This window comes from Silurus meridionalis, chromosome 11, assembly GCF_014805685.1.
Source record: "Silurus meridionalis isolate SWU-2019-XX chromosome 11, ASM1480568v1, whole genome shotgun sequence".
NCBI lineage: Eukaryota > Metazoa > Chordata > Actinopteri > Siluriformes > Siluridae > Silurus > Silurus meridionalis.
In genome coordinates this window covers 1,402,501-1,423,050 of record NC_060894.1, presented here as the reverse complement: position 1 = coordinate 1,423,050, position 20,550 = coordinate 1,402,501, and the positions used below count along the sequence as shown (strand labels likewise).

At 38.2% G+C, this 20,550-nt stretch overlaps 1 protein-coding gene across 1 annotated transcript in view; it reads right to left on the bottom strand.

The window, feature by feature from the left end:
- Positions 1-20,550, bottom strand: part of si:ch211-127i16.2 (probable flavin-containing monoamine oxidase A) — a 52,906-nt gene that overhangs the window by 8,710 nt on the left and 23,646 nt on the right. The window contains 3 exon segments of the mRNA XM_046860357.1: positions 7,740-7,826; positions 10,311-10,469; positions 13,252-13,352. Coding sequence (XP_046716313.1) covers positions 7,740-7,826; positions 10,311-10,469; positions 13,252-13,352 — 347 coding nt within the window.

The window sequence follows — 20,550 nt, the reverse complement described above, 5'->3', positions numbered from 1 at the left end:
TTCACCAGCACACGTCAGCACACCCACATAGCGAAAGGTTAACGTTTGCTAACGTGTTTAACAAACAAAGCACGAAGGCGTTAATTAATATCGCTTGCCTCTAATTAGCCGCTGCGAGGGTCGACAAGGTGACGATTATAAACATGCCGCCTTTTCTGTGCTCTGTGTGTGTGTGTGTGTGTGTGTGTGTGTGTGTGTGTGTGTGTGTGTGTGTAAAAAGAACCCTTGCACCAAACATCATTTAAACCTTTTCTTATCTGTTTATTTTCTATTTAATTAGAAAGATAGAGATGGAAGGTGGAAGCTCATTGGTTAAGGCAGTGAACTGTGGATCAGAAGGTTGTGAGTTTAAGTCCCAGCATCTACCAAACTACCCCTAGCTAGGCCTCTAACCCTCACCTACTCAGCTGAATTACTGAGATAATTGTAAGTGTCTCTGGATAAGGGCGTCTGCCAAACGATGTCAATGTAAAACTGTTAATTATCCTCTAAACCTAAGAACCTTCTGCATAATGATCCTGCATTAAAACAGTAATAATGCCATACAAATTCCAGGAAGGAATCCATGTAGAACCCCTGGTTCCAATTCAAGAGTAATTAGGAACCCAATAAATCCTGAAAAAGAACTTGTTTTTAGTAACGAGTGTCCATGTAAAAAGGATGGATGGTATAAGATTCATTTCCTGCTATTCCAAATTTATTTTTGATTATTATGCTGAACCCTTTAAGACCCCCAAACCACAGTGTTGTGATCCAGTACCGGGCTGTGATCAAACTCCTACAGGGTCACACAAGTACATTCTGGGGAAACGTCTGTAGATATGATGCTGTATTATTTATTGTGCATGTTGGCCTTTTAAGAACCAATTTAAATGTACATATGACACCATTTCATTTCCAACAGGTTCAGTTCATTATTCGTACGAGTGTTCAACAAATATCCATCGAACGTTTCGTTAGTGAAGAAGGGAAGAAAAGACCAAGCAATGGTGAGAACAAAGAGAAAGAGCGAGAAAGAGAGCAAGAGAGAGAGAGAGAGAGAGAGAGAGAGAGAGAGAGATGAGAATAATGATGAGAAAAATGGGAAAGAAGAAAGCAGAAAATATGATGACAGGGATCTAAGATATGGTTTGGTCTCTACAGGCAGTTTATAGTTTTCATGCTTCATGTATGTAATATGTGGAGATACGTTAGATAAAGAATCAGTGAAGCTTCAGAATTGAACTAAAAATTGAAAATAAGCTTTCGGCATTTAGAGACAAACTGTTGGATTATTTTCAGTGGAAATTTTATAATGATTAGAAAATTTTTCTGATCCGATACACACACACACACACACACGCACGCACGCACGCACGCACACACGCACACATGTGTACACACACACACACAAATACCACCAGCTGCTCCATGAGAACCACATAGAGCCAGTAACTATACAATAAACCTTTAAAAAAGTCTGGAAGTATCATTATATAAACTCCAAGCTATTGGATATTTTTGTGTGAGGTGTTCCAGGATTTTGGTGCATGATGTGAAGGTGAAAACGTTCCAAGATGAAGCAGAGAGCATGAAAAAGGTGTAAAGTCTCACACATAGTTGTGGCTCGTCACCCTATACAGTACCATGGATAGTTCCCAACATTGGGGAGTTAAAAGTGTTACTGGAGTTTGAAGAGTAAAAGTAACTGAATGAATCAAAATAACAAATCATTTTTCTTACACATTTTATATACATCTCGTTACAGCTACATTTCTGCTGCTCTAAATCACAAGCATAGAGAAAGTAGTGTCAGAAGATTACATATATTTGAATCACTTCTAAGAAATAGGTATTACAGAATGAGGATGAAATGAGTCTGTGCTGCATCTCCACTAATAATGAAGCTGTTGGAGTTAACTCCTGGTGATGTTTGTCACTCTATTTCTCATTTGAATGTTTTCTTCTCCAGTTTGTCAAATTCATCTTGTTCTTTAATCCCTTTTTATTTTTTTTTAAATCACCATATTCACCAAATAAGTTCCTACACATTCAAACTGTAACTGTCGCTGTCTTGAAAAGCCCCTAGTGATCCACATCAACCAGAAGTATGGGTGAAGCCACTGACAGCTGATTTATTAGACATACTGATTAACTTATTTTTTATTATTTCACAATTATTTACATTTTATGATAAATGAATGTGATTGTTTCAATTTAATGAAATACATTTATTCAATTAAAATGAAAATAAATTTGATGATTAGAATTCTATTTATATTTTATTTTATTATAAAAATACTTTAACCAGGTTGTTCAACAAGATTCTCGAAGGTGAGAAGATGCCTAAAGAATGGAAAAGGAATGTGCTGGTACTGATCTTTAAGCATAAGGGAGATGTGCAGACCTGCAGTAACTACAGGGGAATAAAGTTGATCAGTCACACCATGAAGTTATGGGAAAGAGTAGTGGAAGCCAGGCTGAGAGAAGAGGTGACCATCTGTGAGCAACAGTATGGTTTCATGCCGAGGAAGAGCACCACAGACGCATTATTTGCTTTGAGGATGTTGATGGAGAAGTATAGAGAAGGTCAGAAGGAGTCGCATTGTGTGTTTGTAGATTTAGAGAAAGCGTACGACAGGGTGGAGAGAGATGTTGTGGTATTGTATGAGGAAGTCTGGTGTGGCAGAGAAGTATGTGAGGGTGGTGCAGGACATGTATGAGGACAGTGTGACAGCAGTGAAGTGTGCAGTAGGAACGACAGACTGGTTAAAGGTGAAGGTCGGACTGCATCAAGGATCGGCTCTAAGCCCACTAGGAAGGAGGAAAAGAGGAAGATCAAGGAGGAGGTTTAAAGATGTAGTGAGGGAATACATGCAGGTAGAGACAGATGATCCGCTGTGGAGACCCCTATTGGGAGCAGCCGAAAGTAGAAGAAGATTTTATTATTTAAATATATTTATTTAAATTGTAATAAATATACTTCCAGCATACTGTTTTACTTTTTATATCAAGTTATGGAGAATTATATGTCTTTTAAATATTTTTTTCATTGTATTTAACAATTATAATTAATTACATAAAAAATGTTTTTCATTTATTTTATTATTAAAATATTTTTCAGGCATACTGTTACTTTTTTAAAATATTAGGAGAATTATCTGATGTCTTTTATTTAAATACAACTATAACTACTGACCAAATATGGTTTTTATTTATGTGATTTTATTATTTAAATGAAATGACAATAAATTGAAGTTTTGCCAGCTGGATGTTCCAAAAGCACGATCAGGTAACCAAAAACTTTTAGCAAAAAAGTGGATCATGGTGACACACAGAGTGACTAGTGATTGTTCTACACTGTTTACACACGTCACAATCTTCTCCTCGCCGCAGGAGACGGAGGTTAATGACGAATCAATCCGCTCGCTCGTGCCTCGTTAACGAGCGTATTTAACACAGCGTGAGTCCATGTGCTCGCACCTTTTATCACAACGCAATCAAACCAAAGTTCGGTGTGCGGAACATTAAAAATACCATATAATTACACAGATGTAGGCCGAGTCCTTCCAGCGCTGCTGAGTTCTCCACTCTGATTGGCCAGGAGGTGCTATACCAATGTGTCACACAGGTTTATAATAATATAGTGCTCTAATATGTTACGGTTTCTATAGTAACGGGTCATTCACAGGGAGATGCAGGATAGAAGCAAATATTAAAACTTCTGATCAGTCTGATGTTTATTTAATGTGTGTGGAAGGAGTCTCCAGTTCAAGTGCTTTGTGAAATCTTCAGGGCAACTAGTTTATGATTAAAGGATATGATAAATGCATCAATTATATATACACACACAAACTCACACACATCGTGTAAACAAAAGTATTAGTTGTATTGGTGGGTTTTTTTCAGCCATTTGTGCTTCTTCTCCAAACTGTTAGCACAAATTTTGAGGCACACAATTGTGTCAGACGTCAGCATCAAATTTTCCCTTTCAGCATTTTCCAGCATGACAATGCCCCTGTGCACAAATCCAGCTTCATGAAAGATCTCCTGCTATAGGGCTACAACCCTACCAAACATCTTTGGGATGAATGAAAAAGCTGACTGCCCTTCAGGCCTCCACACGTTTTCACCTACATCCACACCGCACCTGACTTTACTAACACCCTTTCGGCTGAATGAATCTCCACAAGTACATTCCAAAATCTTTCAGAACATCTTTCCGGAAGAGTGGAGATTAATTATATCAGCAAATGGAGAATAATAATAAATTAAGAATTTTCAGAAGATTTGGAGATGATTCAATTGATTTAAATTATTCAACATATTTATACTTTATATATAATGTTTAATAGTTTAATTCAATTAAATCATCTCCAAATCTTCTGAAATATGTCACTTCAGTAACTCTGATGCTGTCCATCTTTAATAACTTTCTATAGTTCAACTAGTATAACTTTTTTTTATTTTATAACATTTTAAATTTGGATATATATATATAGAATTTTTTTTTTTTATTATTATTTTTTTTTTAAGGAGACTCATTGACTGATATGTATGGACACGTGTGCATGAAAAAAAAAAAACAGTATCAGTTACTCCGCTTCATCACACTCTTGCTATTGATAAATATGTTCCTGTAACTTGGAGAGTTGTACTGAAAACAACTAATAATGTCATGTAGCTTCATTGTGGCAATAATTGCTTTAATGTCCAAATGGGTGTTAGAAGTTCATCCTCAGATTGATAAACCAGGCGTTAGTGATGGACAGCGAGAAAAAGAGAGAAAAAGGACAGAAAAACAAAAAAGAGTCTCGTGTCATCTTGAGAGTTCTGTCGAGTTTCACACTCAGAGGGCGTCAGGAGCGAGGTGACGAACACGTCTTGTCCTTAACGGCTTACTGCGCTCCTCCTCGAACTTCTCGCCGAGATGTCAAGCTTGCACCGGGGAGTGATTTCACATGCTTTATAGTGACGTGTCTGAACGAGCCTCAGCGACACGCCGTGCTGAGAAATGGAGCCGAACTAATCATCTCAACCATCTTCACCATCACCTTCGCGATCAGGACCAGACATTCGGCCGAAACGCATCAGCAGGGGCGCCCCTTAATTCTGAGATTTCTACTAAAAAACCTTCAAACTTAAGAAACCGAGAAATTCAAGGTGCTTTATATAATATTATATAACCCCAGGAGCAATCTCAGCACATGTGGTGCCTTTACTCGCCTTAAAATTGTCTGGGATGCCATTTCTTTCTTTATATTTGGTGTAACTTCCTATATAAGGACATTATACATCAGGTAACATCAAGGGCAGTCTCGGAGCATGTGGTGCGTTCACTCACCTCCAAATTTCCCACAAACTTTTTGTTTACATTTTGTATGAAGCAATGTGAAATACAAGGAATTTTTGGAGTTCAAGTTGCATAAAATCTATGAAATTGATTTTTCTTTAAATTTTGTACTTTTTAATGTAAAAAAAAAACCTTCATGAGCTCCACTAGGAATTTAATCAAATATTATATAACATCAGGAGCATCTCAGAGCAAATCTTATAAACTCATATTTTATTCAGAATTGACCATAGACAACTTTTTAGATGTTTAAACTGAGAAATTGTACCATTGTAAGGAAAAGATCGTCTCAAAAATGTCTCAAAAACGAGGGGACGGAGCAGCAAAAGTCTGGAAAACATTTTACAACAGGTCAGTAAAATGATTGAGTATAAATGGTGTATCTTAAAGAGGCAGAGTCTCTCAGAAGTAAAGATGGGCGGAGCTTCACCTTTTTTTTTACAATTTAAACAAAATGTTTGACTGTAAATAAAATATGAATTTATAAAATTTGCATTCTGTTTTCATTCACATTTTACACAGTGTCCCAGCTTTTTTGGAACTGAAGTTGTAAATTTGTTTTAAAAACATAATTAATGAGAAATCCAAGTAGTTTCCCACAATATTATATACCATGAGCGATCTCGGAGAATGTGGTGCATTCACTTGCCTTAAAATTGTCTGTGAAATTAGACTTCGTTTTCTAATTCTGCACTTTACACTGTAAAAACATCACTGATGTGAACTACAAGGAATTGTATATGATATAATCCAATGGCAGAGGCTACACACTCACAAAGACACTTTCATTTGTCATAAAACTGTAAATATGACATTTTTTTCCCATTTTTTTCCTTTGTTCACTTGCCTTAAAATTGGCTAGAATTTGGTTAAAACTGTCTACAAATTAGACCTATTTCCATTGAATTCTGTGTTTTGTATTGTAAAAATTCTAATTAATAAGACATAAAATTAGTTTAATACAATACTGTAAAGTATCAGGAATGAGCTTATAGCATGTGATGCATTCACTTGGCGTAAAATTGTCTGCAAATGTAATTTTTTTTCATTATATTTAGTGTAAAAACTTCTACAAATACAAGGGGTTCTGTATAAGATATAATATACAACATCAGGGCCGATCTGCAAGCATGAGGTGCGTTCACTCGCCTTCAAATTGTTTGTGAATTAGGCCTGTTACCATTAGATTTTGTTTTTTACGTAGTCAAAAAGTTGTTTAAAATACTGTATATTGTTTTACAATATTATTAAGCATATTATGTGACATCAGGAACAAAATCAGAGCATGTGGTTTGTTGACTTGTCTGCAGATGTCACTTTGTTTCTGTATATTTTATGTAAAACTTCATAAGTGAGAAATGTATTTTCTTTCTGTACATTATATTCTTGCCTTTATTCTATAAACATTTCCCATCTACAAGAATTATATTTTAGTTTTTTATATTTAGTGTAAAAACTTCATCAGCAAGGAGTTTCATATAATATCGTAAATTCTTTAAGCATGTGAGGTGTGTTCACTTGCCTCAAAATTGTCTGTTAGTTTGACTGTTATTTTCTTTATATTGATTAGAAATACTCATTCAAGGATTTTTGGGAGTTCACTTGCTATAAAAATGCCTGTAAATGATTTTTTGCAATCTTGTGCTTTATAATGGAAAAAACCTTCAAGGATGAGATCTAATACTAGTTTAATATATTGTACAGCATCAAACCCAATCTCAAAGAACATGGTGCGTTCGCTTGTTTTAAAATAGTCTTTTTTTCTTTTTTTTGTGTTTTCTTTGGCAAAAATAGAATCAATAAGAAAGACAAAGAGTTTTTTATAATATATAACATCGCAGACGATTTCAGGGCTTAAGGTGCGTTCACTTGCCTGAAAATTCTCTGTGAATTTGAGTTCAAAATAAATGAGCGGGTACTACCGAGCCCTGCTTATTTACATTTTTATTCAAACTAAAATGATGGCATCCAGGCAGTTGCGAGGAACATGTAAGGACCCAGAGGTGTCTTGCGTCACACCGCAGTATTTCTATGATGCATCAGGCAGCATGATCGCCGAAGCGTGAGCGGAAAAACAATCCGAGGAAACATTGTTTTTTTTAGATACTCACCTGTAGCTCCCTGACTCATTTTTTTTAACTCCCTGTCAAAAATGCCAGTATGTGATCCAAGCCTTTGCAACCAAACACACTCTTTTCTCCTCTTCCTCCGCCCCTATCTGAACATACTAAATCTGACTCCTGCATTAAAGCCAGACGTCTCCGTGGCAATCCTGCTGCACTGGGTTTTTTTAAGCAATATCAATTAGCATAAATCCGGCTAACGAACATGCGACCAGACGCTGAGGTCTGGAGACGAAGCAATCGTGACTGTATCAGCCAGTGACTCAGAAATTTGTGTCACTTACTTTCTCCTGGTAGTGAATGTAGGAGGCGGCTTCAGGGCCCAGATACTTCACCAGGCTGCTAACAACGGCATCTCGTCTCTCCTCGGTCTGAAATGAAGCAAGAATAGAGCAGCTTTATTTAATGACAATGACATAAGCTCGTTATGAACTCGTGTGACTGATGACACGGTCAGAGAGAAACGCTTCAATTCAACTCTCCATTCTGATTGGTCAGAAAGCGTCAGTGTAGTGTCTCGAACTAATATCAGATCTTCATGGAGCTTGATTTGTGCACCAGGACATTGTCATGCTGAAACAGGTTTGGATTTCCTGGTTAAGGTGAAGGGAAATGTCATGCCACGATGTCCAAACACGCCGTATACTAACGCGTGCCTTTAATTTTGTAGTAACAGTTTGGGGAAGAATAGTCAGTCAATAGTCAGTCAATCAGTCTGTCTGTCTGTCTGTCAAACTATCTATCTATCTGTCTCTCTGTCTGTCTAACAGTTTGAAGAAGCATATTTGGGTGAAAAGGTTGGGTGTCCAAATACTTTTGTTCAGATAGCATATGTTTTTAAAGGTTAAATGATGCTCGAGCTGTGAAATGTGTTTTGACCTCGGTGTTAAAGCGTCAGTAAAATCTTCTCTATTTAATTTCATTTCTAAAGAACTTTTAACAAGGCCATTGTCCCAAAGCAGCTTTACAAAGATAAAGAGGTTATACATTTGTATGTATTAATTTAGTGCCTATATGTTTATTCCTAATGAGCAAGTGAATGTGGTGAGGAAAAACTCCCTAACCCTAACCCTAACCCTGACCTCGAGAGGAACCGAACTCAAAAGGGAACCTTTATCATCAACACCGAATGTCTGTTCATTACAGTTTATTGTTGAGGTGTTCAGTGATGATCGCTGAAATACCGAACTGTTCATGCAATCTGTGGCCTCAATCGACACCTGGATGACTATATTCAAACTCTCCACATGATCGCAGATCTGAAACGTAAACACAAGCTGAGAGAGAGAGAAAAAGAGAGGGAGAAGGAGAAGAAGAGAGAGAGAACTGACAGTGAGGATTAAAAAGCCCCATAAAAATACAAGATACCTGCAAAAGAAAAAAGGGGAAAAAAAGAAATCACATGGTATGTCCACTCTTTAAAACCCTGCCAGCGCTCACCGGTGAGCGGAATGTTAATTAGCCGCAGTTTGCTAAATAAAAACGGAAGATAAACAAACAGCTCGGGGGCTCGGATAGCGGCGCGCGTCTTTAAAACAACACAATCACGCTGCGGAATCTGAATGAAGGCTCAGGAGGAGATCGCGCTGTGATGCGTCATCGTTTCTGGGCACTATGGTGGCTCTCTGTGGTGTGTGTGTGTGTGTATGTGTGAGCAATGAGAAACAGATGAAGCAATATCACACCCGGTCAGAACACACGCTGAAGTTTTCTGCTTTGATGATTAATGGAATGAACAGTTTTTGTGAACTTTACTCCATTTTTTTGTTCCACAGAAGTTTTTCCGGGTGTCTGGAGCTAGCGTGTTTAGCTTAGGGCTTCGATGGAAACCAGCATTCTATTAGTGATGAGTCGTTCATGATCGTCTTTCTGAAACTACAAGTTCATTTCCTGAGTCTCCTGACCTGAGACGTTCAACCCTAGTTTATCAAGAAATCCTGAAACTGTGCTGCGTCATACTGAATTTATGACCTACCATTTTGATGACTTTTTGTTTGTGAACGATGACAAAGGGACTTTTTTGATTCTGATGGGAATGAGATGTTCATGGACACTTTTGAGAGATGAACTAAGGATTTTAAGAAAAGCACAGTTTTTTCCAAGACATCCAATGTGTTGTGCTGTTTGTACAAATTGTTTTGAGAAATGCACCTACTGATTCTCAAATATTTGAGATTCGAGAAACGCTCCAAAGCAGCTGAGAAAAACTGTAATAGATCAGTGTGCTGAGAGTAAAATTTGAGTCAATTAAACTGAGTTGATTAAGTAAAGAATCTTGTGATAAAAATTATAATAGGAAAATTACAGTTATAATAAATCAGTACTTTGAATACTTAAGTACATCTGAAGGCAAAAACTTTTGTACTTTTACTCAAGTGAAAGTTTAAAGGGACACTTTTACTTTTACCGAAGTAAAATTTTAGTGTCTTAATTCTGAGTAGATACTTAAGATACTCATCCAGAAAAACTTTATACTTTCAATTCTTTCTGGTTCTTTTTTTTTTAAACTCTTTTCAGCCCCCATCTGAATCAGTGTTTACGGTGTAGATGTCGAAGATGGAGCAGAGGTGTTATAAAAGGGCAGATTAATTTAACACACTTCACCAAAGAGAACACACATTGAAAGTCACCTCTTCGGGGACGTCTCCTGACACCCGAACACTGCGACTGCATCCATTTTCACCTCATCATGGAAACATGCTTTGAAAGCTCAGAACCATATGAAGCTGCAAACCTCTGGGACGGACCCCAAAATCCCCCTACGCTGTTTATGACACTATTCCATTCCTGTTCTCTCACACCCTCTCTCATTTTATCTCTCTCGCATTTTCACCCTCTCCCCCTCAGTCTCTCACCTCTCGGCTGTTCCAGTAGCAGGACTGAACCCCGGCGATGAAACCCACCAGCGCCGGGCTCCCGCTGGGACTGCTGGCATCAAAGGTGACCCCGAAAGGGCATTGGATAGAGGGACGTGCCAAGATCTCTCCCGAGTAGCCTTTCTGCTTCCAGAATGCCTGCAAAGAATATATATTCATTGCTGATATCAAAATAGAAACTATTCTCATTATACACCTGACTTTTCCACCCATATGTGGTTCTCACTGAAGGGTTTGTACATGAAAACCTGTCAAACATTTTTTTGTAAGTTCCATATAGAACCGTGTTTTGAACCCTTGCATACGGAATAACTGTATGTGTGTGTGACAAAAAACAACTTGTGGGTACTGTTTTTTAAATTTAGATCTACACTCATAGGGTGCTTTCTGAGATTGTTTGATAATAAAGGATTCTGGGACCTTTCTGACTGGTAAACACTTTCATGCTGGAAATGTAAATGAAGATTGAAGTCCTTTAAAACTTTCTGTAGAGGAATGACTGAAAAAACAGGGCTTCGCTCAGCCTCTGTGCCCTGATAAGGACTTCGCTCAGCCTCTGTGCCCTGATGAGGACTTCTCTCAGCCTCTGTGCCCTGATGAGGACTTCGCTCAGCTTCTGCGCCACTAATGTGGATTTTGCTCATTCTCTGTGCCCTGATGAGGACTTCACTCAGCCTCTGTGCCACTGATGTGGACTTCACTCAGCTTTTGCCTGGGTGAAGATGTCACCCCACCTTCTAGCTTGGTAAAGAATGTTGCTCCCCTCTGTGTTTTACAGAAAGCAGTGTTCCCCTGTTAACTTTGCATGGCCTGCAGCCCCTTGTTTGTGCTTGTTTACTGTTTGGAGAACCTCTTATGGCGTTCGCAATGGCACTCACAGGGATCCGCAAAAGGCAGAAAACATCTGCTTGGGCTCTTTCAGAATTATGGACAACAACTACATTTGCCACAGACCATTGCACCACTTACCCCCATGTCATGTGGTTGTTTGAGCACCTGATTCACGTTAACTATAATTAGCACACACGTGTATATACACAACTAACAGCATTCATTGTCTTATTCCTGTTTCACATTCAGGTTATGATTTTGTGTTTCTTTTCATATAATTGGTTTCATGTTTTTTTTACACATTACAGTTTCAGTTGCAGTTTTCCAACCACTTCCTGCTTCATTACATGACAGTTAGATGCAACTTCCCGAATTATGCATTTTGATTTGTTTTCTGCACTGTCCCTTAAAATGCTGCTGAAAGTTTTCTCTAGCTTTGGATTGTTAGTGACGTGCCACCAGAGAGAAGGTTCTTAGCAGCCCCTCACTTAAATGTCCAATTGTGCACAAATCCATGCATTTATAATTATTCCTTCTCATAATCTCCGCCTGTGAATACACAATGTGTGCTGAGTTCATTACATAACTGCGGCCAGCTCTTCCCATTACTCCTCACTTTTCTAAAGAATGTTAAATCCCTTCTGCTTAACTTCACCACAAGCCTACGAGTCTTTAACGTATAACGTTAACGTTCCGAATTCAATTCAGAACACGAGTTCCTTCTCGTTAGCTTCCTTCCTAACGCAGGAAAAACTTCATAAATAACTGATGAGTCATAAATGTGCTAAGCTTCTCTGATAAACACTCGTTTAATCAGACATTAATGGGAAATGTCTAATGTAGGGTAAAGAACATTTACAGCCTGTTAAACACTAAACCGGAAAGTCGAGTAAAAATCCAGTCGGAATGAATTTCAGCCTTCAAATACTTTTTACATCTATATTTAATTATATTTTAATTAAGGGCAGGGTGAAATAATAAAAATATTGTATCGTGTGATATTAATAAAACATAATATTGAACATGATATCTTTTTAAGTTTGCAAAAATAAAATTCCAGAATATAAAGAAAAATGTTTCAAGAAAAAGCCCTGAAAAAAACCCTACATTTTCTGAATAGTTAAATAGTTAATTATTTAAAACAAAAGTAACTTATGAACAAAACTAAAAACAAATGAAGTTATTAAATTATCAATTATTTATATTTTTATTTGAAAGATTTATTTGAGAGTTTTTTTTCGACAACACAAGTTTCTTGTACCATTTTTATGCCTTTTTTATTTACTTATTTTGGCTTTTCCAAATTGTTGGAGGCACACAATTTTATAGGACGTTTCTGGATACAGTAGCATGAAATTTTTCCTTCACTTAAATTAAGACATCCAAACCTGTTCCAGCATCACAATGCTCCTGTGCACAAAGCCAGTTCCATTAAGAGCTGTTTTCAATTGGTTGGAGTGGAAGATCTCCTGCTGTGGAACTCCAACGCAATTGAACTTTTTTGAAAAGAACATGAACACTGACTGCACCCCAGGCCTCCTCACCCTGTCACCTACATCACTACCTGACTTGTGGCAAATAAATCTCCACAAAATCTTGAGGAACATCTTCCCAGAAGAGTTGAGGTTATTCTAAAAGCAATGTAATGTGTAACTGTAGTGGTGAGTCCCCAGTGGGAATTTGTTGGACCATTATGGACCATTAGGACATGAATAAGTCTCTAGTTAACATTAGTTTCTATTCTGGTTACTTTGTTTGACAATGGATATTAATTTGAATAGTATTTGTAGTGGAAACTATTAGAATGTCAGTGATAGTGAGGGGGTGGTAGGTTCGGTAAGATGTTTTTTATGATATAAAGACGTGTGCATGTGTGCATGTGCGCAAGTGTGTGTGTGTGTGTGTGTGTGTGTGTGTGTGTGTGTGTGTGTGTGTGTGAAAGCCACTGTGCCAGTGAAAACAAGTTAAAAATAGAAATATAGAGAGCGAGACGAAAAGATAAATGAGAAAGACGGAGAGACAGACATTGTTTGATTGATGTCTCAGAGGAAATGGTATAAAAGGCTTAGAGAAGACGGATGTCACTCACTGTAGGATATGTGATGATAAACTTGGTCATGTGACCCACGGGCATTGACTGTGCAAGACGCTGGTGCTCCAAAGGCAAGGCGGGCCGGTACTCGATCAGAGCTGGGAATGACAGGAAGAGGGCGCAGTCAGTGTTTAATATTTTATTCCATTAACGAGTCAGGAAGGAATACAGTGCAAGTCATCAAACACAGTGATCTCCTCAATGTTCTCTAGAAACATGGACCAATCCCATATAAGTGGTTGTGGGGCTTTAGGTTTAAGAGCTGATTGGGACGGAAAAATGGTCACGGTTGATTGGTAATGAGAGGGACAATGTCCTCGGAGCACAGTGTGTTGTGTGATGATTTAAACAGGTTTTCCTCGGATGCCAAACTCTTGGTTATAAACTTCATGATCTGTAATCTAAATTTATATCATATTCATAAATAAATGTTCTGGATGAAAGAGAGACAAAGAAAGAGACAGAAAAACAGAGACAGACAGAGGAATAGTAAGAGAGATGATGAGTAAAAGAAACAATGCAAGAAATAAAGAGGAAGAGAAGGAAAGATGTGAGAAATACATAACAAGAGAGAGAGAAAGGGACAGAAATGGACAGAATAAGAAAGAGAAAGAGAAATATAGAGAGAGACAGGGAAAGAGAAACCCTGAGAAGAACAGGGAAAGAAAGACAGAGAGAGGGACCATTAATGACAGAAAGAACAAAAAACAGAGAAAAAGTAAAAAGGCCACAGAGAGAAGAACAAATAAACAAGACCCTAAGAAGGAAAGAGAGAAAACACATATGGGGAAAGCAAGACAGAGAAGGAAAGAGAAAGGAAGAGATGCACAGAGAGAGGCAGAGAAAAAGAGAGACAAGCCCCTGACAAACTGCACCCCATACTGGGGAAGCACAGAGAGAGCTGCACACTCGCAGCCTACTACATACACACCTGCCACCAGGTGAGGGACAGTGTGTGATTATGTCACTTAGTGTATGTAACACAATCACACACACACACACACACACACACACACACACACACACACTATAAACTACGTACTTATTCAAACTATTCTTTTTTTAACTCCATAGTTTTTATTATTTCGTTCTTATAGTTATTATTATTATTATTATTATTATTATTATAGATTATTGTTATCTCTAACTGACTTATTTCTGGTGTTATGTGTCTGTATGTTTTATGCTTGTGTTTTATGTAAATGTCCATATTTGTCATGCCAATAAAGCAACCTTTGAGTCTTGAGAAAGAGAGGAAAGAAAAGAGAAATAAAGAGATAGGGATAAAGTGAAGGAAAAGGAGTGAGAGAGAGAAAAAGATGAGTAGAAAAAGGGAAACAAACAGGAAACTGAAACAGTGAAAGGACACAGATGGAGTGACACGATGGAGATTCAGTAGAGAGAGAGAAAAAAAGAGAGAGAGAGAGAGAGAGAGAGAGAGAGAGAGAGAGAGGGACAGATGCGGTATGAGCTGCAGGATGAGGACATCGAGGCGTACAGTGTGTGTATGAGAGAGAAATGTCTCGCAGCACTCTGATCAGCTTGTCTTATCGATCTGAGTGCTGCACTCTTTCATAATACAGCACTCTGCTAAATTGGATGCAATGCCTCAGTGCCTGGCTCTCTGTGAAATGACCAATCTGGAAAAGTGTGTGTGTGTGTGTGTGTGTGTGTGTGTGTGTGTGTGTGTGTGTGTTTGATTTAACAGAGTGTGTGTGATTTAACACTGCTATGCCATAATTAAGGCGTATCCATTTAGCCCAGAGTGATGCCATCCAATATGCTTATGCTCGACTCGGACCGTGCATCGGGGAAACACCCGCAGGCCCCCACTGACCCACGCCGGACCTCATTACCCAGCATGCACCACCTTCAACACCTGGCACAGTTCATTCTCTCCCTGCATGCGATTCTTTTCTCACTTTTTCTCTTTTCATCTCCTCTCTTCTCCTCTTTTCTCCAATCTTCTTCTCGCTTCTCATTTACTCTCCTCTTTTCTTCTCCTCCACTCTCGTCTTTTCTCTTTCTTCTTTGCTCTTCTCTTTCTCCTATTTTCTCTTGTTTACTCTATTCTTTTCTTCTCCCCTTTTCACTTTTCTTTCTATTTCTTCTCTTCTCCTTCGTTTCTCTCAACATTTCTCTTTTATATCCACAAACTTTTCCACCAATATGTTTTCAAACCAGTTGTGCTGACGGATGTTTATGGTCTTGTCATACACATAAATACTAAATAATATAATTATATATTATCTTTACTGAAATAAATTAAACACATTTAACAAAATATTAAATAAAAATGTAACATACTGAAGATATCAGAATATTTTATCTTTGTTCAAAAGTGCTGAAGTCCCTGTTGTTGCTATAGAAACACAATATACTGTATTTAAATATAAATAAATATATTCATAAATAAAAAAAAAAAAAACATTTTATCTGTTGCTTCCTGATTCACCAGGAACAAAACAAATCACATCCTATTGTGTTCTGGTCTTTAATATCTCATTACACTCGCACAGTAATTATCAATCATGTCATTAATAGATTTAAATAAACGACAATCATCACCTATTCTTCATCACCACAATCAGAGTTCTGCTGATCATCTGTACTCGCACGTCCTCATTCAGTTTCCGTGTCCCTTTCCGTCTCTCGGTCCTTTATTCATTATCCGTTATTATCCGAACAGGACAACAAATAGTGCAGGCGTGTGTTTGCGTCCAGATTCCTGCTGAATGGATGTGATTTGGAGCAGATTGTATTCCTCTAATGTTTCTAATGAAGCTTTGTGATTCCTCAGTAATCAATAATCATCACTCACACACTGCACCAGATCTTCATCATCTCCATCATCTTCATCATCAATGTATGATGGAGAGATGGAGGTGTGTGATGAAGAGATGGAGGTGTATGATGGAGGTGTATGATGGAGAGATGGAGGTGTATGATGGAGAAATGGAGGTGTATGATGAAGAGATGGAGGTGTATGATGGAGGTGTATGATGGAGAGATGGAGGTGTATGATGGAGAAATGGAGGTGTATGATGAAAAGATGGAGGTGTATGATGAAGAGATGGAGGTGTATGATGGAGGTGTATGATGGAGAGATGGAGGTGTATGATGGAGGTGTATGATGGAGAGATGGAGGTGTATGATGGAGGTGTATGATGGAGAGATGGAGGTGTATGATGAAGAGATGGAGGTGTATGATGATGGTGTATGATAGAGGTGTATGATGGAGAGACGGAGGTGTATGATGAAGAGATGGAGGTGTATGATGCAGGTGTATGATGAAGGTGTATGATAGAGAGATGAAGGTGTATGATGGAGGTGTATGATGGAGGTGTATGATGGAGGTGTATAATTGTGATGTGCACTGCATTAGTAATGGAAGTAAATTAAAGTAAAATTAAGTTTTGTGTCTCTCAATAATCACTTACACACTGTACCTCATCATCATCTTTATCACCATCATCATCATCATCATCACCATCATTATCATCATCATCACCATTATCATCATCATCACCATCATAATCGATCCCCAAATTACTAAGGTTCCTTCTCTCTTTGTTGGTAATTCACCTGCCTTACATTCTTCTTTTCTTTCTTTTTTTTTTTTAATTAACTGAGTCTCGTGAAAATAATCACCCCGTGTTGGATGTGAAGACATGAAGAAGAACATGTCTGTGCTTTCTGTCTCACACTGAATGTGTCCCAGAGCCTCGTCCCTCAGCCACGTTTTCTTTAGAGGAGTTTATCAGGAACGAGATAAGAAAGTCATTACAGTCGCCACGAGACCACTCTGAGTGAAACGATAATGTGAGGGAAGGTCACAAGGAGAGGCAACAAAGGGGAAGAATGGAGGACAGATGTGGATTAGAGGAAAGAAGGAATAAGTTGGAAGGAAATTGATGGAGGTAAATGATGGAGTAAAGATGGAGAGTTAAAGATAAATGAGGATAGGAAGGAAGGATGGATGATTCTAGAGTTAGTCGTAGATGAGAAAAAAAGAAAGTTATGTGTGTGTGTGTGTGTGTGTGTGTGTGTGTGTGTGTGTGTGTGTGTTTGTTAATGAGGTGACTGCTCTTTCTCTAAATAAATCCTCCACACTAAGCTCAGCTCTCTCACTGCTGTAATTCCTTCCCTCTGCTTTCCTTCTGCTTCCCTTTGCTTTTTAAATCCTCCCTCCATCACGGAGGTTACCGGGGCAACGCAGGGCAGTAAGTAAGAGAAGCATGGCTAATGGAGCTGAAGAAGCGCTGATCTCACGCTCTACGCCTTAAGGCAATGGGGATGAGTGCAAAAGAAAAAAGAAAGAAAAAAAACGTGAGAAATGCTTCCCACTCACGCAGTAAACACGCCGCAGAGGAGGCGAAAATAGCCGCTTTAATTAATGACCCAGAAATCACCCACCCCAAAACCGGCATCAACGCCAGCGTCAACCTCGAGAGTTTGGCTTTTTTGGGGCCGAAAACACTCGCAGCAGGAAGCACGCCGGTGGAAATTCCTCGTCTCCTGGAAACGGATTCGTCTCAGATGCAGGAAAACAAATCACGCTGCACTTTTCAGAGACGGAAGATTGATTTCACATCAAGCCGCCAGACTCTGCGGCTCAAGGCGACTTATTAAAGACGAGATGTGGCAGAGAACGGACGCAAACGAACTGCTCACCTGGTCATTCACTACCCCCTCCAACCCACACACACACACACACACACACACACACACACACACACACACACACACACTATTACACACGAACACACACACATAGTGTTTGCAACTTAGCCTGTTGAAGCAGAGAAATGAGACAGCATGTCTGGATAAATATAGCACAAATGGGAACACTCTAAAAGCACACACACACACACACACACACACACAGTAATTCTCCTGAGAACTAAGACAAAGTGTTCTGTCTTAAGGCACTCAACTAGGTAGTTTCATTTTGTGTGTGTGTGTGTGTGTGTGTGTGTGTGTGTGTGTGTGTGTGTGGTTCGGAGACTGTGTGTGCACAGCGCTTGCTAAACCAATACATTTAAATTCCATAAAAAAGAAAAGCTTTATCAGTTCACATGGAGGGTCTGAAACAATAACGTATTTGAAAATGATTCAACAATTTCTGACCAATCAGAATCCAGCATTTAGCAGCTCTGTGTATCAGAGTATCAGCAAAATCATTTTATTAAATTGCTGAACATTTTGAAGTGGATGCTATAAGGACCCATTGTTTGTGAGCAGCATTAGCTTAAACTCAAATACATTAATAAACTAATGAAGCAGATGTTGTCTCAGGGGTAAAAGGGGTAAAACTGCAGTGATGTGTATAGGACCTTAGGGCTATTTAACAAATAATGTTTACATTCAGCGTTTTTTTGACAGATAAATGCTGATATCCTATCACTTCGTCACATTTCTAGAGGTTGGACAATGTCCTAGTGGTCAAAAATGCAATGGAAAGTGTTAATAGATATCCACTGGGACAGAACTCCTGCTGCCCCAGATTCGGAGAAGGAGCATTGAACAGAACAGATAATGACTGGGTTGCTATATTGTTTTTTTGTTGTTTTTTTTTAAATACTCTGCAATCACATAGGTTTTATTTTATGGTTCTTAAAATGGAATAAAAAAATTTCATGTGCAGAAATTTGTTAATGTTAGAAGACGTATCTTTCGCAAAAAATACGAAAGGAAAAAGTACTGTCAGTGCAGTCAGAATAGTTTCATATATAAACATTTCACGTTCGACAGGAGGCTCTGAACACACAACGAGACTAAAAAAACACCTGGACCATGTCATCTTTCATTCACACGAGGAAAAGATGGTCGAGGGTTCTAACATTCTTTGAAAATAGAAAAATATATACATTAGTGCAGTTAGTGTGAACTGTGTAATTGGCTGGAAGTTCAAGTTTGAATAGTGGATTGTGATTGGCCGGAAGTTCAGGATTGAAAAATGGATTGTGATTGGCTGGAAGTTCAGGTTTGAATAGTGGATTGTGATTGACTGGAAATTCAGGTTTGAATAGTGGATTGTGATTGACTGGAAGTTCAGGTTTGAATAGTGGATTGTGATTGGCTGGAAGTTCAGGTTTAAATAGTGAATTTTGATTGGCTGGAAGTTCAGGTTTAAATAGTGTATTTTGATTGGCTGGAAGTTCAGGTTTGAATAGTGTGCATTTGCATTTGTCTGTTGAATCAGTGTTCTAAAAGATCACCAGGAGTTAACTCCAACAGCTAAATCATTGGTAGAGATGCGGCACAATTGATTCTGTCTCTCCCTCTTTAATAACTATTTAAAATTGTGCACATGAATGTAATCTTCTGCTCCTACTATCTTCTGTGTGTGATTTGGAGCAGCAAAAAATGTAGATGTAAAGAGATGTAAATGTCAGTTTTGCTCTGTAAACATCGATAACAGTTTTAACTCCTCGATGCTGGGAACTGTCCATGGTACTGTATAAAGTGGTAATCCACAGCTAGATGTGAGGCCTTACGCCATTATTATGCTCTCCAGAGAACCTCTGGTCGTTTTTCACCTCCGAATCAAACACTAACATACTGTAACACTCACACCTACACCTGTATTCTTACTTATATAAACACCTTCTGCCCAATCAAAAACAAACCTTTATAAATACTCTTCAGATTAAAGTGGCATTTGAACAGCAAGATCATTGGGGTTTCTATACCGCTTATATATTCCAGTCTAGCTGTAATTTGAAATCTATTTTAACCAGTTTAGCTCGCTTACAACATACACACACTTAATGTGACAGAACAGATGGCATGCAAGAATCAAAAGAAGGAAATAACTTAATCCATCCATGACCTGTCAATCATTCTGCGACATAACAAGCTTAATTCTTCATGAATTGATCCGGCGTTTGAGTAATCATTTACAGTTGTGTGATTTTCCTCATTTAGAACAATATTCAGATTATGAAAGTTCACAGGGATTGAAAATACACAAGTATGATCTGTAAAAAAAAAAACTTGACTTTAACATGATTTGTGAAAATAACACTTAAGGATTTGAAAATAAATGAAAAAGCGAACACAAAACATTTTTTAATTCAGTCTGTGGTTCATCTGGTTCTTTGTGCTTCTTGCACGAGCGAGTTTAAAAAGCAGACATATTAGCGATGGTAAAGTTTTTCTGCTTGATAGTGATAGAAATAATAATACTAAAAAAATAAAAAAGATAAAGAGGTAATAAACCTGATGGAGAATAAAAACAGATTTGGCATCGAAGTTTTAGAGTTTTAGTTAAGGCACTTAAAGTACTTTAGG